We start from the raw sequence: 13,709 nt of genomic DNA, 5'->3' as shown, positions 1-13,709 counted from the left end.
AAAAAAAAAAAAAAAACCGACCACACAAAATCTCATGGTCAAGTTTCAAATGCAGCTTGATCTCTATCCTATGCACCACGAGATGTTCTACTCAATGTATTCGTACTTGCAGGCACATGTGCATATATAAATATAAACATCATCAGTTGAAGTAGAGCAGTAGACCTAAAGGCTTGAGATGTAAAGGCCAGCAAGATTTCACTTTTCTTTTGAAGCCAAGTTCTCACTGTATTCTCACTCATTTTGTTCAGTTGCTCCCTAGGCTTCCTTGGAACCAATATCCTGCTGCTAGCTGTGGGCAAACCAGTGTTTTATCCCCTCTTGTCTACAAGGTAGAGAAGGCACAATCTTGACTTCTGACTGTTCTAGTTTCCTGGAGTGAACACAACCCACTACAGCAGCTGTAGAGCAGTGTGGGTCATTAATTAGGGACTTCCTCATCAACTCATAGTTACTCTTCTGGAAGGAAAGCAATTACTAGGTACTACTTTTCCCTACAAAGCAGGAAGAGCTCTGGTATCAAGGTAATACATGCACAAGCATGCTTCAAGCAACGCATACATCCTGCACTCCTTTTTTTGTTGGAGACAACTCAGAGTGGGCAGTAGACAAGGCTGGCACTCAGTGAAATGCCAACAGATTATTTTTGGCTGCCTGGACCCACACACCACTCCAGTTAACTCTGTATTAATTTACTGCTTTACAGACAATAGCTAAGTCTCACCACGCTTATGTATTCCAAACTAAGAAAATGCTAACTGAGGGAACACACACTGATGGATCCATTTCTTTTGCACAGTACTGATAGGTAACTCATGTATAGGGAAACTGTACTGCTGCACCATTTGGAAAAAAGATGAAGGCAAGTGGTCAAAGTGCACAGGCGTTGTTTGGAGTTTCTGTTTCTCAATGGGAAAATGAAGGGATGCTATTAGTACACTCATAAATCAAACCTACCCATTCTGTGCTGTACAGTGAGAAGCAGTCCCTTGCTTTACAGTACCTGCCGTGCCTTAATAACTAATTGCAACTAATAAAAGAGGTACACTAGATAAGAGATCTCTTTACGTTCTCTTAAAACTAAATTGGAAGGCTACTTCCTGTACTTTTTAAATGAGCAGCCTTGAGGAAAAAACAAAACAAAACAAAACCGATCTTGAGACACAGAACTATTGGCTATTGAAAGCATCAAGGAGATTCAGGTAATGGCAACACATGACCACAAAGACAGCAACTACAAGAGACACTCCTCATCAAACTTCGGAAGCATAAGACTTCCTTCATGTAGAACAAGCCTTTACTTCCACTCCACACAACAGCGTGTCACAGCTTGGTACTTTGTAACCTAGAGTTTCCTGCTACCAGAGTCAACCAATCGAATACCCAGCCCACAAAGGCCTTCCTTCGCTTTGCATTGCATTGCATCCTTTAGTGAAGAAAAATTCTGTCACCTGTTGTTTCATGCACTGCTGTTTTTACTGAGGCTTCATCTTTGAAGACTGAAGATATCCTTAAGAGAGCTGTAACTACTTTTTCTACATCAGATGTATCTGTCTGAAAGGCAAGGAAAAAAAAGAAGTTAAGTGGTAGCCAAATAGAGAAGCTGGATCTCTGCCAACAGTGGTGACAAGAAATACAGCCTCCAACTGACTGACATCAGTTTTGCCTTGGCCACATTACAAGACATAAGCAACACTATGAAACAAAGTTACTCTGTGTAAAACACCTAGGGTGCCAGTATAAGTATTAAATGGACCATCTGCTTCCACAGGTTCCTCAGGATCACCAGGGAGAAACAACAACAGATTAGCTAGGACCAAGAGAAAGTCAGCACTTGTGGAGATTAATGATTCTGAGAAAGAGTCAAGTGCAGCAAACCACTGGCTCACCTACCTGCTGAGCTATCAGCACAGAACACTTTGGCCCCAGCCGCAGCAGCTTCTCTGGTGACGGGAAAGCAAGGAATGTGGCAACATCCACAGGAGGAGATGGCACTGGAGTTGAATCCTGAAACAGATGGCAGAATCCATCTCATGTTTACTCTTAAAAGCAAATAAATTGGTACAGCAAAGGCACATAGGTCTGACTTGCAAAGGCACATCAGGTCAGAATTTGTTTATTTTAAAACTGTTTAAGGCTGGAATGAGGCTAGAGTTAAAACAGACACAATATTCTAGCATGACTGCATGGCAGTGCACATGCAAGGTTCTCCCCACAGTCTGAAGATGGGGAGACTTTTTCCACCCACGTCTGTCACAACTGTTCAGCTTTTACCACTACACGTGTGTGCACACGCATCCTTTAACAAAACAGCTTGCCAAGTCACCCATTTTCTTTATCTTCTGCATGTTATCTCCCTGCCTGTTACCACAGAGCCAATCCATGCAGGAATGTGAATTCCTGCCAGCACTGCAAACTCTCTAAATCTTGTTTCCTCCTTAGCTCTTCTCCAGAAACTAAACAAACGTACCCTGAAGTAAACTTACCTGTGAACCAATTATCTTCTTAGGAGTCATTGAGTCCTGCTCTCCCTGTCCTCTTTCCTTCAGCTGTTGCTGTTCAACCTCCTCCTCTTCTTCCTCTTCCTCTTCTTCTTCCTCCTCTTCCTCCTCCTCTTCATCATCCTCCTCTTCCCCTTCATCATCACTAAAGTTAGAGAGTTCACATATTCCAGTAATTACACACTTGCAATTCCTATACGCTGGTATTCAATTTTTCTTTTCCAAGAACAAAAAAAGCAGCCTCTCCTCAAGACTCAGTGCAAGACATACACCTTCACTGTAACACGTTATGAGGTCACCTGAGACTTCAGTCAGCCAGTTGACAGGGGTAAGCAAAGAGCCTGGAATGTAGTCAGTAACTGACACTGAGTTAATTCTATCAGTGAAAATGGGGTACAAAGCTTATCCTGCTTATGTTACAGCACTCCACACTGCACTCAGACCAACATCCAACTGCAGTGTTACAGTTCTTACCTTAAACAAAGTAAGTGTTGATAAAAATTGGTAGAAAACTTCTCATTTAAATTCTGGTGCCCTGCCTACCTCAACGATCCCAGCACAGTTGCCATATTGAAGCCTTCAAGGATCTCCTGTAGTTGCTCACATCCCTCTTCTCCCAGGCAGTTACCTGCATTCAGGGAAAAAGGGAGTACATTCAAAAGATGCACACAAGCTTGTTCTCGGGAACATTGTTATAGATTCTTATCTATATCTGTTTAAGTTAAAAAATAATATCAGCAATTTCTACATCAAGCCTTGGAGGCAGCGATGCAGACTTCAGTTATCGGAATCAAACAGCTGTTCAACAGATTTCAGAAGCATTACACAACGTTTGGAGACAGACAAAAGCCTCTGCTATTCAGAATGTCTTGGAGAAACTTCCTGCTAGTTCTGTAAACAGCTGTTAGTCCCAGCAGTTCTGAAATGCAGAGACTTGGGGTACAAAAGGCAAAAGCCTACACTGGTCAAAGTCTCCAACTCTTCTGTAGAGATCCACACAGAGGTTTTTACTTACAATTTTGAAGTATCTAAGTTCACCCTGAACGGTTTTAAAAGTTTTATTGAGAACAGCTACAGGTATCACTCCCATCTTTCTATCTTACGGGATGTACTGAAACTACTGAACTCTAACAACTGGCTGAGTTCACACCTTAAGACTGCTTTCAGAATCTAACCACTTACCGTCCCAGCATCACCCAACTTCAGCTACTCCCACATAACCAATTTTTAAATGCCAGATATTGTAATACTAGTATAGGTGATCCTGTAACCACTCTTCCTAGTGGTTTCTAGTTGGGATCAGACTACATGAGCTTTTACCAAGCAAGTTTACTTACCATTGAGATCCAGTTTCTCCAACTCTGCCTTATCTTCAATTGCTTCAGCTACAGACAGAGCGGCGTCTCGTTTGATCTCACAGAAGGACAAATTCAGTTCCTAAGAAGCAAAAAACCATTTGTTTACATAATTCCTGGATATCTATCATCCCCATAAGCTTCACAAGCTCACAAGCTTTTTGGAAAGATCCTAATTTGAAAAGGCTCTTAGCAAAAACAGATTTTTAACTGGAAGTGACATTTCTCCACCTCATTTAAAAGAAGTATTTTGAAACATACCATCATTAAAAGCAACCACTTAAGTTAAACAGCCACAGAGACCACGCACTATTACGACTGCTCCCCTAAAAGGTAGCACCTGTTTCAGCCCGTAGCAATCAGCTGGTTGAAGATCTTCACCTACTCAAGAAGCACTTCTTAGAGAACCAGCAGGAGGAATTCTGGAACCATTTAAAGGAAGAAAGGCGCATTTGCTCCTTAATTTCCTCTCCTTAATTTCCTCTCCCTGGGATTCAGCAGCATGTCCACTCTGCTCAGGTAGCAGACAGGCCCGTTGTGTTACCTTCTCCCCAAAATTGAAGATTTTAGTTTCTAAGCATATTCTACACCAGCAGAGTGCAGCTGTCAGTCACACAAATGGGTCAGAACTCAGACTTCAAGTCTTACTGAGGAACGGTAGCTGCTATACTGAATGAGATGCACATTTGCCTTTTAGTATTTATGTTTCAAGTTAAAGCCTCCTAAAACAAACTACACCATCCCCCACCATTTCACATAGTGTTCTGACAATCCTTTCCTGAGATTTAATATTAACAACAGAAGGGAAGTTGTTCTTGAACACAATGAATCAGTTACTATTGCTTCATACTGCTCTCTCTTAACCACTTCTGCTCTGGAAGAGCAGGGTTTAATTTCCAACTGTTCACACAGATAGTCCCATTACAATCCTTAAGTCTACCTGGGAAACTCAGAAATAAGTTCTGGTGGAACCAGCAGAAGCTTGAGGAAGGGATCTCACAACACAAGACACCTAATTCTTACTGTACCAGATTCATACATACAGATAAGCATTAGCACTGAAGCAGTGCTGACCTTTTCATTTTATCTGTAAGCTTCCAAAAATAGGAATTGTGTTCAGCATCTGTCCCGGTGCAGCTGTGACCCCAGACAGGTGTTTCTAGAGATTCTAGTTTACTTATATTACTGACTTGACAACATTTCAGATAGGTCTAAGTCCAACGTCAGTGAAATTTAAATACTAATACTGCCAAGTTATGGTACTGCCAAGAAACAAAAAACTATTTGAACCTCTGATGCATCCCCAAAACAAGAAAAGGCAACAACTGTATCAACACTGAAATGACGTAGAGATCCCAAGATATTAAGGAAGAGAGATATCTCAGTCTGCTCGTGGCTCTCAGGGGGTCTAAAAGCAGATACTTCCATTATTAGACTTTCTGAAGAGCAACTGCTAAGCTGAACCAGCAGCTTAAAAAACATAAAGTGGAGCCTAATCAGATTACTGGTACGCCTTCACGCAGAACAGTCGCACGTGGATGTGATGATGCCACTAATCTACAACTTATCGCTTTCAATTATAGGTACAGAGCTGCACTGAGGTGAAAGCCACCTTAAAGTAATCAATAGCAGTAGGAGAATGGACATGAAGCCAGGTAACAGAAAATGAGTCATTTTCAAAAGAGACTCAAAGCTGAACAGCAGAAGGCAGTACCTTTAATTTATGAAGTCCTTCTTTAAGAGCATCAGCAATAGCAAGAGCACCCTTGGAACGCACCAGGCAGTCTCCAAAGTTGATCACTTCAACCTGCCGAAGTGCTTTCAGAGTCTGCAAGATAACACAAAATTGACAGTACAGACATACAAATCAAATGTCATATCACTTCTGGAAGGTCATCCTTCCCACCTCATTGTGGTACGTGGCTGCACCAACCCACAGGCTGATGCTAACTAACTACATTTAGGGAGTCTGGGAGGTGGAAGACAAATCAATCGCTTGGAACAACTCACCTCTGCCATGGCCACAGCTCCTTTCTCTGTGAAGGTGTTGTCATTCAAATTTATAACCTTAAGCAGTGAATTGATGGCAAAGGCCTGGGCCAGTGCTGTGATGCCAGGATGGTTGATTCCATTCTGTGGCATATGGACCTCTTCTAAAGTCCCAATGATCTGCGAAAGGATGCAGGTACAAAAAAGGCTGTTAGAAGACACATTTCAACTTAAGAATATAGGACTCCACTCTTTAGGATTTGTTCAAAATCTACTTCTTGCAACTCAGAAGTCCGTTAGCTCTTCTACACAGAATTACTTAGCAGCAATTATATCACAAATCTAAGTGAAATGTATGGCTCGTGGCAAGCATCTCATTAAGTTATGGGTAGCTCCCTGCTAGTACATCTATTCCAGATACCTCAAAACAAGAGTTCCCAGTTTGAGGTTAAACAACCCTCAAACAAAGAAAAAAAAAAAACCACTAGTTATTATATTTTATTATATTAACTCCTAGGTTGAGATAAAAGCTATTTACTATGTCAGAAGAGAAGAAAAATAAGTTAGTTGCAATGCTACCCACTCACCAACACCCAGCTAACGCCAAAAGACAGCCCACTAACAATGCAAGGTCCCACGTGCATATCACAAAACACAGTAATTAATCCAATTTTTATAGTCATTCAGTCTCAGTTCCTCTTGAATCACTTTGTTACATGCCTCTCAAGTACCTAAGTCTTATTTTTGCCATCATTACCAGTTGCCAATCCAGAAAGACCTCTACAAAAAAGAGAGCAATCTACAAACTGCAAAATCATCATTAATACACTTTACAATATGCATTATCACTCAGAAGACATTTTTAGCAGCAATGGAGGAAAGCAAAGAGATGTAGGTGGCACCATACACAGAGACCTCTCTTCCTCCAATGAAAGTGGAAGTTGATCAGAGACAGCTAGAGAAAGTTGAGATCTCACACAGGCTGATGCTAGCAAAAATAGCAGGTTGCTCCTGCCAATTGACTAAGCAACTAAGCAAGGAAATAACTAGTAGCTAATCACTTGCTCCACCTATCCCAGTATATCCATGTCCATTAGTACAAAGGAAGGAGAAGGAACAGGACCAAGAATTTACTAAGGAGATACCTATTTCTCCTACTTGACACAGCGACTAGTTATGTGCTTGGAAACTTAGACACAGTTTAGTCATCCATTCTAATCACACCCATTAAAGATTCCAGTCTCAGCAGCAAAGAGCATTGTTATTTCAAGTGACTTGACAGGCAGCCATTGTTTCCAAGCCGTGGCAAGCCCTGCGTGTGCTACCTCTAACATTAACACTTAAGTATACCTTGCTCCCACTTGCTGACAAGATCTGATTTGATACTTACTCCAAAGGCTTCAGCCAGCGCAGTGGCACCATCATTCTCCAGACGATTTCTGCCAGCCACAAATATCTTCAAAGCAAGAGGCTTGCCCTGGGCACTTGATTTCCTGTGACACTCTTTCAGGGCAGCAGCCAATATCTAAAGGAAGCAGAAGTGGTTTATACTACCTCACCATTTCACTGTGAACACCAAACGTTTTGTGTGTTCAACTCTCAAGCAATAATACTTCAGACACTGCCAAAATACACTTGCTTCTACAATATGTTATACAAGAAAACTGCTACTGCAACACTTGCTATAAAGTCCCTAGGACAGAAGTGATGATTTTGCAGTAGATCCCAGTGACATTTGGTTAGAAAATATGTAAATGAATTGGTCTTAGTAATAATGATAGTCAGTCCTGCTTTTCTGCTTCATGGAATAGGCATCCTTCAGTGCCAGGCTTGTTTTTCTCACATCTCCAAGGATATTAGTTCTCTTCACATGGAATCTAAAGTCTAAGACAGACCTGTTTTCCTACCATTATTATATTTCAGGAATTTGTCAGTATAAACACAGAGGGAAGGGATCATGACAGACTGGAGAAGTGGGATAGGAAGATTCTCATAAGATCAAAGGACAACACCAATTCTTGTTCCCGGGGAGAAATAGCCCTGTGTAGAAGTATATGCTGATTGCCAAACAATAGCAAAACAGCTTAGTAGTGAAAAAAAACCACCATCCTGATGACTGAGAAGTGGACCATGAAGTAGCAACATACACTTGCAGCCAAGAAAGCCTACTCGGTTGCCGTGGGAGAAAGTGGTGTAAAGAAGACAGTGTCAGACAAATGTGTACAGACTGATGCAGAGAAAATTCCATTTAAAAACACAGATTAAAAAACAAACAAACAAAAAAAAAACCCACACTTTTTTACTGTGAAGGTTGTCAAACACTGGGGTAGGTTATCCAGAGAGCCTGTGAAGTCTTCACCTTTTGAGATACTCAAAAGCTGACTAGATACAGCCCTGAGCAAGCTGGTCTGGTTGCTTTGAACAGGAGAGCTGGGCTAGATGATCACTCAAGATCCCTTCCAAACCCAATCATTCTGTGATTCTGTGTAGGGAAGCCTGAAACCAAGTCCTGGCTCTAACTTCATCCCCAGTAAAGAGATCACTTTTACCTTGCCACCACCAATGCCCATGCCACAGTTATTGAGCTTGAGTTCCTGCAGGGTGTAACAGGCAGGGCTCTTCAGCAACGCCTCAAAGCCACGCACACCATCTGGCCCAAAGGCATTGTCACTCAGATCCAGCTCCACCAGCTGGGCTCCAGCAGTGATGAGTGCATCCCCCAAAGAGATCTGCAGGGAAACGGGTGACAGGGGTGAGGGCAAGGAGTGGACTGACTGTTACTGACAGCAGTACTGCAGTGGTGAGGCGAGACAGTGATGCTGCAAAAAAATTCTGTTTTGAAGATGTTCTGCAAAGAGAAATATAACTCCACAGCTAAAGCCAGAGCAGGAGTCATGCAAATCAAGCTAAAGATAACTGCAAGAACTATCCTGTCTCTTTAGGTCAAATACACATTTTTTCCAAACTGTCTTTCCTCTCTACACTGTTCAAAGAAATATTTTGTTAATTCCTTCAAGTTTAACACATTCTTGTTCAACAGAGCTTAAGGCTGGCAGGGGGAGCACTGCAGTGCTATCGGAAGAAAAGCCATATGCTTTTGTTTGGGAAGCTTAGTTCCCATACTACCTTTTGGATCATGGAGATGTCTTCCCAAGGGACAAGCTTCTTCACTAATACAGAACTGCATTTGGCCTTTCACCAACACTTCTCCAGCTCATACAGAAGGAGCTAAAAACACATTACTTATTCTGAGACACTTAGTGTTAACAGTATAGAGAAAAACTTGCTAACGAAGTCTCAGAAATACACTCCCACAAAAAGCATGGCAGGTGAGAAAATAAGTTATATTAGGCGGAAGTCTCAGATCTAGTTTTCACTTACCAAAGCAGGAGGGATCTCAGATCTTAGCCTCCCAGTAAACATGTCGCTCCAATGACACCTCTAAAATAAGAAACATGCAGATAGGAGCCATGAAAAAAAATATTTAGGACACAGTTGTACAGAAATGTACACATGCAAGATGCATTACATTAGTACAGACAGCTTAACGTCGTCTGCTGTGGCCTTGCCATTTGACTGTGCTAAGGAACTGTGACAACTAATACTACAACTGCTTTCTTGGAAGGACATTAAGCCACCAAAATGCATATTGTAAATAACAGTATACAAGAATTGTTGCTTGCATTTGAGATGGGCTTCTTTTCTGCTAAGAAAATTACCAATGGAAAAAAAAGTAGGAAACTGAAAGACAGGAACATATGTATTTTACTAAGGTATGGAGCTCAACAATCTGGATTGACTTGAAAAGCCACAAGTGGGTGAATCAATGTTTCATACTCCCCTCTTGCAAAGAGCAGTGCCTCTAGCTGCACAGCATCCTTCTAACATTAGGCTAAAAGAATAGTAGGGAAACATGGCTTGGACATAGAAAAACGTTCTGGCACGTATCCTCCACCAATTCCTTCCTTATTCAGGTACTGTATGAAACATCACTCACAAAAGATCTGCCCATTCTTCAGCTTTGCCATAAGAACTTGTTTTGGAGCCACAGGTCTTTGTCTACTGATGTTTCCTCCACAGAGAGGCTCTTTCTTGCACAGCTTCCCAGCTTTAAGATTGGAAGCTTTTTGAACAGGAACAGTTAGGAATGCAGGAAGTGCTCTTCCCACCATCCAAAAGTTTCCAAGTTCTGCTATATTTTCATATGGTTATTCTTATCATTGGAAGAACAAAGTAAGCTTTGGGGCTAACTCAAGGCAGGCTCCAGAAAGAAGAGTGCAGATAAGCCTTCAGTGTTTCTACAGAACTTTTTCTGCCCCCACCATCCACTTGAAGGTCTCACCTTGAGCTCTGACTTCTTCTCCAAGGCTTTGGCAATAACCTTCGCTGCCTCCACACCCACCGTGTTGCCTTCCAGACGCAATGCTTCCAGGCCATCAAATTCCTCAATTTGTTTGATCACTTCTTCAGCTGGAAAAAGCATACAGTCTTGTTGGCCTTGTAACTACCATCTTAGATATCACAATAACAGTAACACACTCAGGCAGAAGTATTTGCTAAATGCTACACTTAGCAAGAACATCTGAGTAACACTATCTGAAACAATCTTGAAACAGCAATGGAGAACACAGCTACAGTGTCAGGTCACTAGAGTGAATGCTCTCCATTCACCATCCTCTCTCCCCATTCACGATTTACTTCTGTTATTACTTTGTCAAATGTGCTGAATGGCTGCGTAAGTTTGATTCCTCTGCCATTCAGCACATAGTTTAGCAATGCAGGCATCAACAAAGACAAAAGGCCTAAAATATGATGGCAATAGGTTGTTGGGAATAAGTTCCCGCTGACTGGCAGAAATAGATACCTGTTTAGTTAATGTGACAGAATGGAACAATTACACTCTGGAATACTCCTATTCAAGGCAAAGGTGCAGGCTGCAGGCTCTCTCCTGTCACTGACATACCCAAACTCTTTCCTCAAATTTCAGTGGCTTTGCACTATTAATCTGGCATATAAAAAGCACCACCGTTAGTCAGTAAAGAAGGTAGACAATAGATCAAATTATATCTCTGAAAAACATGCCGTTTTTTTCATGTAGCAGAAATGTTGATCTAAATGCATCTTTTCTCTTACCATCTTCAGCTGTGTTGAGTTTAAGGCTCTGGCCTTTGAAGCTCAACTGTCCGCCACCCACTTTGGTTTTGGCAAGTGACTCTGCAAGCTTAGCGATGTCTTCCGATGCCATTTTTCTGCTTTCCCAATGCTAAGAGCTGTCAATTAAAACAAACGGTCACCATCAAAAAGATGAACTATAATACATAATCTGCATTAGTAATCCTCTTTATAATCACTAACGTGCTGGTATTATTTCCTGAGATACCTAATTGAGTATTCAGTGTCACTACTGTTTTCTCCATAGATTGCTTACAACCACCAAGCTAGATTAACATTTCAAAGCCAGCCAGACGGTGTTGATTCTTCCAGTACTGAAGTGACTTGGGTTTTGATGAAGTTGTTACACTTCCCAAATAACCAATAGCTAAAGCTACTGGAAAAGGCCACTTTAAGATGTTAGTCTTTGGGTGCAACACTTCTACAATTAAGACGTAATTTTCCTCTCTCCCCTTGCCCCATCCCTTAGTAATCCATGCTGCACTCTTTTGGTTTTTTTTCTGTTCTCCAAACCCAGCCAGAACAAACAAAGCTGTTTTTCCTTTTCAGCAATATCCCCAGTAGCACCTAAGTCAGCAGAGTTCCAGAACTACAGAGCTGCTGAAAAATCACGTGCTGTACGTAGCTCATTCTGAAAGTAAGGCCTCCTATTTGTTTTCATGGAAACTACAACAGATACAAAGAACACAATAACTCTATTTGACAGAGGAATTTCTCAGCTACAAAACAGTTTTCCAACATAAGCACCATCATTAGCTATGCATTTTCACCAGTGATAAACTAGAGCCTACATGCCATGCTCATAAAAATCTGTACCAGCGGAGATGATCCACTGCTTCACAACTGCTATGACAGCATTGCTGCAATGAAAATGAAATGAAAAAGAAAATGTTGCCTGCAGAGTCCATTGTTCATCAGCCCAAACAGATGGAAGTCAGAAGGTGTCACAAGTGGACTATAGGGTGGATGTGGTAGCACAGTCCAGCCAAGACTGGCAACATGTTTTATGGCCTTCAAAGTGGTACGGGTCCTGATGTTAACGTACTGCAAGGGAAAGGTTGCCTTCTTCTCTGGCTCAACTCTGGAAGTTCAAGCCTGTAGCTTAGTCAGCATCACAACGTAACAGTCAGAGTTGATGGTTTGTCTGGGTTCCAAGAAATCCAGAAGAATTACCCCCTTCCTATCCCACAAGATAGTGCACATCACTTTACCCACTGAGGTCTGTGTCCTGAGCTACTTCTTCCATGGCAAATTCACATGCTGCCATTCCAAGGATTGCTGTTTCGAAGCATTTGTTTTCAGCTTCCCCAGGGCAGAGCTTCTCCTCAGCTTTCATTAACTTTAGTATTTGGGACATAGAAGATAAAACATCTCCAAGGTTTATCAGCACCATCTTTTGAGGATGACTATCCTCTCAGGTAGATGCTGACGATAAAAAGAGGCTCAAATAAGTCACTGCACCAATTCTAAGTCACAGACATTGTGCAGTGGATGCTCCCAATCTCTGTCAATCCAATGAAAAAGGAGAAAGAGAAGATGCAAGGATGTCCCCCAGCCATGAAGGTTTTACCACAAGGAACAGAAGTTAGATAGGGTCCAGCAGTCAATCTGTTCACCAACTTTAATCTTCAGCTTTATAATACTTCATTACCCAACAATTTAAATCATAGAATTGCTTTCGTTAAAAGGGACCCTTAAAAGCCATCTGGTCCAACCCCCCCGCAAAGAACCCACAGCTCAATCAAGGTGCTCAGAGCCCCTCCAGCCTGATTTTGCATGTCTCCAGGGATGGGGCATCCACTGCCTCTTTGAGCAACCCGTGCCAGTGCATCAAGTACTCTTATCAAAAACAGCTTTATTCTTATATCTAGTCTAAACCTTTCCTCTTTCAGTTTGAAACGATTTCCACTTACCCTTTCAGAACAGACCTTGCTAAAGAGTCTGTTCCCCTCTTTCTTATATCCCCCCGTTAGACACTGAAAGGCTGCTCTCAGGTCTCCCCAGAAACTTTTCTTCTCTGGGCTGAACAGCCCCAACTCTCTCAATCCTCCCTTTCACAAGGAGGCGTTCCATCCCTCAGATCATTTTTGTGGCCCTTCTCTGGACACTCCAACAGGTCCATGTCTCTCCTGTACTGAGGACTCCCCATCTGGCCGCAACACTCCAGGTGAGGTTCTCACAGCATAGAGCAGAGGTGCAGGATCACCTCCCTCACCCTGTCAGCTACAATCCTTTTGATGCAGCCCAGAATACAGCTAGCAAAACGGAAGCAGGAGTCTGTTTACCATGAGGTTCTCCTATACCTGACAGACCCACTCACACCTTTCCTTCTCCTTGAGATTTCCTTTTACTTTTTATTTCATAAGCAGTGACAGCTTCCTAATTCCAGCACGCCAACTCCCCAGCACATCCTGCAGCGTGTTTTATTGCACACGTCGGCCGCACCCAACCACTTACCTACCCGAGGGCTCTTATGCCGCCAGATCTCCCACGAGAAAACCTTTGGACAAACATTGAAATGTCAGAGTTACTAAGCACTCTTAACAAAACAGGAGCTGGAAACGCACCTGCTGACAGCCCAAGGTTATCCTCCTCGCTCTCCCTCCCTTCGGAAGGTCCCTTCGCTGCCCTCCACCCCTTGACGTCCCCACACGCTGCCGGCCCGCAAAGGGCGGCTGTGGGTGGGGTTTCC

The 13,709-nt window shown here is 42.4% G+C and overlaps 1 protein-coding gene across 3 annotated transcripts in view; it reads right to left on the bottom strand.

The window, feature by feature from the left end:
• The window catches only part of RANGAP1 (Ran GTPase activating protein 1), an 18,320-nt gene extending 4,638 nt beyond the window's left edge, over window positions 1-13,682 (bottom strand). The window contains exons 1-13 of one of the 3 annotated variants that reach the window (XM_010710544.3): window positions 13,585-13,682; window positions 10,979-11,115; window positions 10,188-10,315; window positions 9,227-9,286; window positions 8,395-8,574; window positions 7,236-7,370; window positions 5,867-6,025; window positions 5,571-5,684; window positions 3,839-3,938; window positions 3,045-3,129; window positions 2,487-2,646; window positions 1,894-2,007; window positions 1,452-1,554 (exon numbers count right to left, since the gene is read on the bottom strand). In XM_010710544.3, the coding sequence (XP_010708846.1) occupies window positions 1,452-1,554; window positions 1,894-2,007; window positions 2,487-2,646; window positions 3,045-3,129; window positions 3,839-3,938; window positions 5,571-5,684; window positions 5,867-6,025; window positions 7,236-7,370; window positions 8,395-8,574; window positions 9,227-9,286; window positions 10,188-10,315; window positions 10,979-11,090 (1,450 nt within the window). In that variant the 5' untranslated portion in view covers window positions 11,091-11,115; window positions 13,585-13,682. The other 2 variants (XM_003202294.4, XM_010710552.3) reach the window with 2 other exon arrangements.
• Window positions 13,683-13,709: the final 27 nt, after the last annotated feature.

Source organism: Meleagris gallopavo, chromosome 1 (genome assembly GCF_000146605.3).
Source record: "Meleagris gallopavo isolate NT-WF06-2002-E0010 breed Aviagen turkey brand Nicholas breeding stock chromosome 1, Turkey_5.1, whole genome shotgun sequence".
NCBI classification, from domain to species: Eukaryota; Metazoa; Chordata; class Aves; order Galliformes; family Phasianidae; genus Meleagris; species Meleagris gallopavo.
Note: the sequence above shows the minus strand (reverse complement) of the source record. Positions and strands in the feature narration are given on the sequence as shown.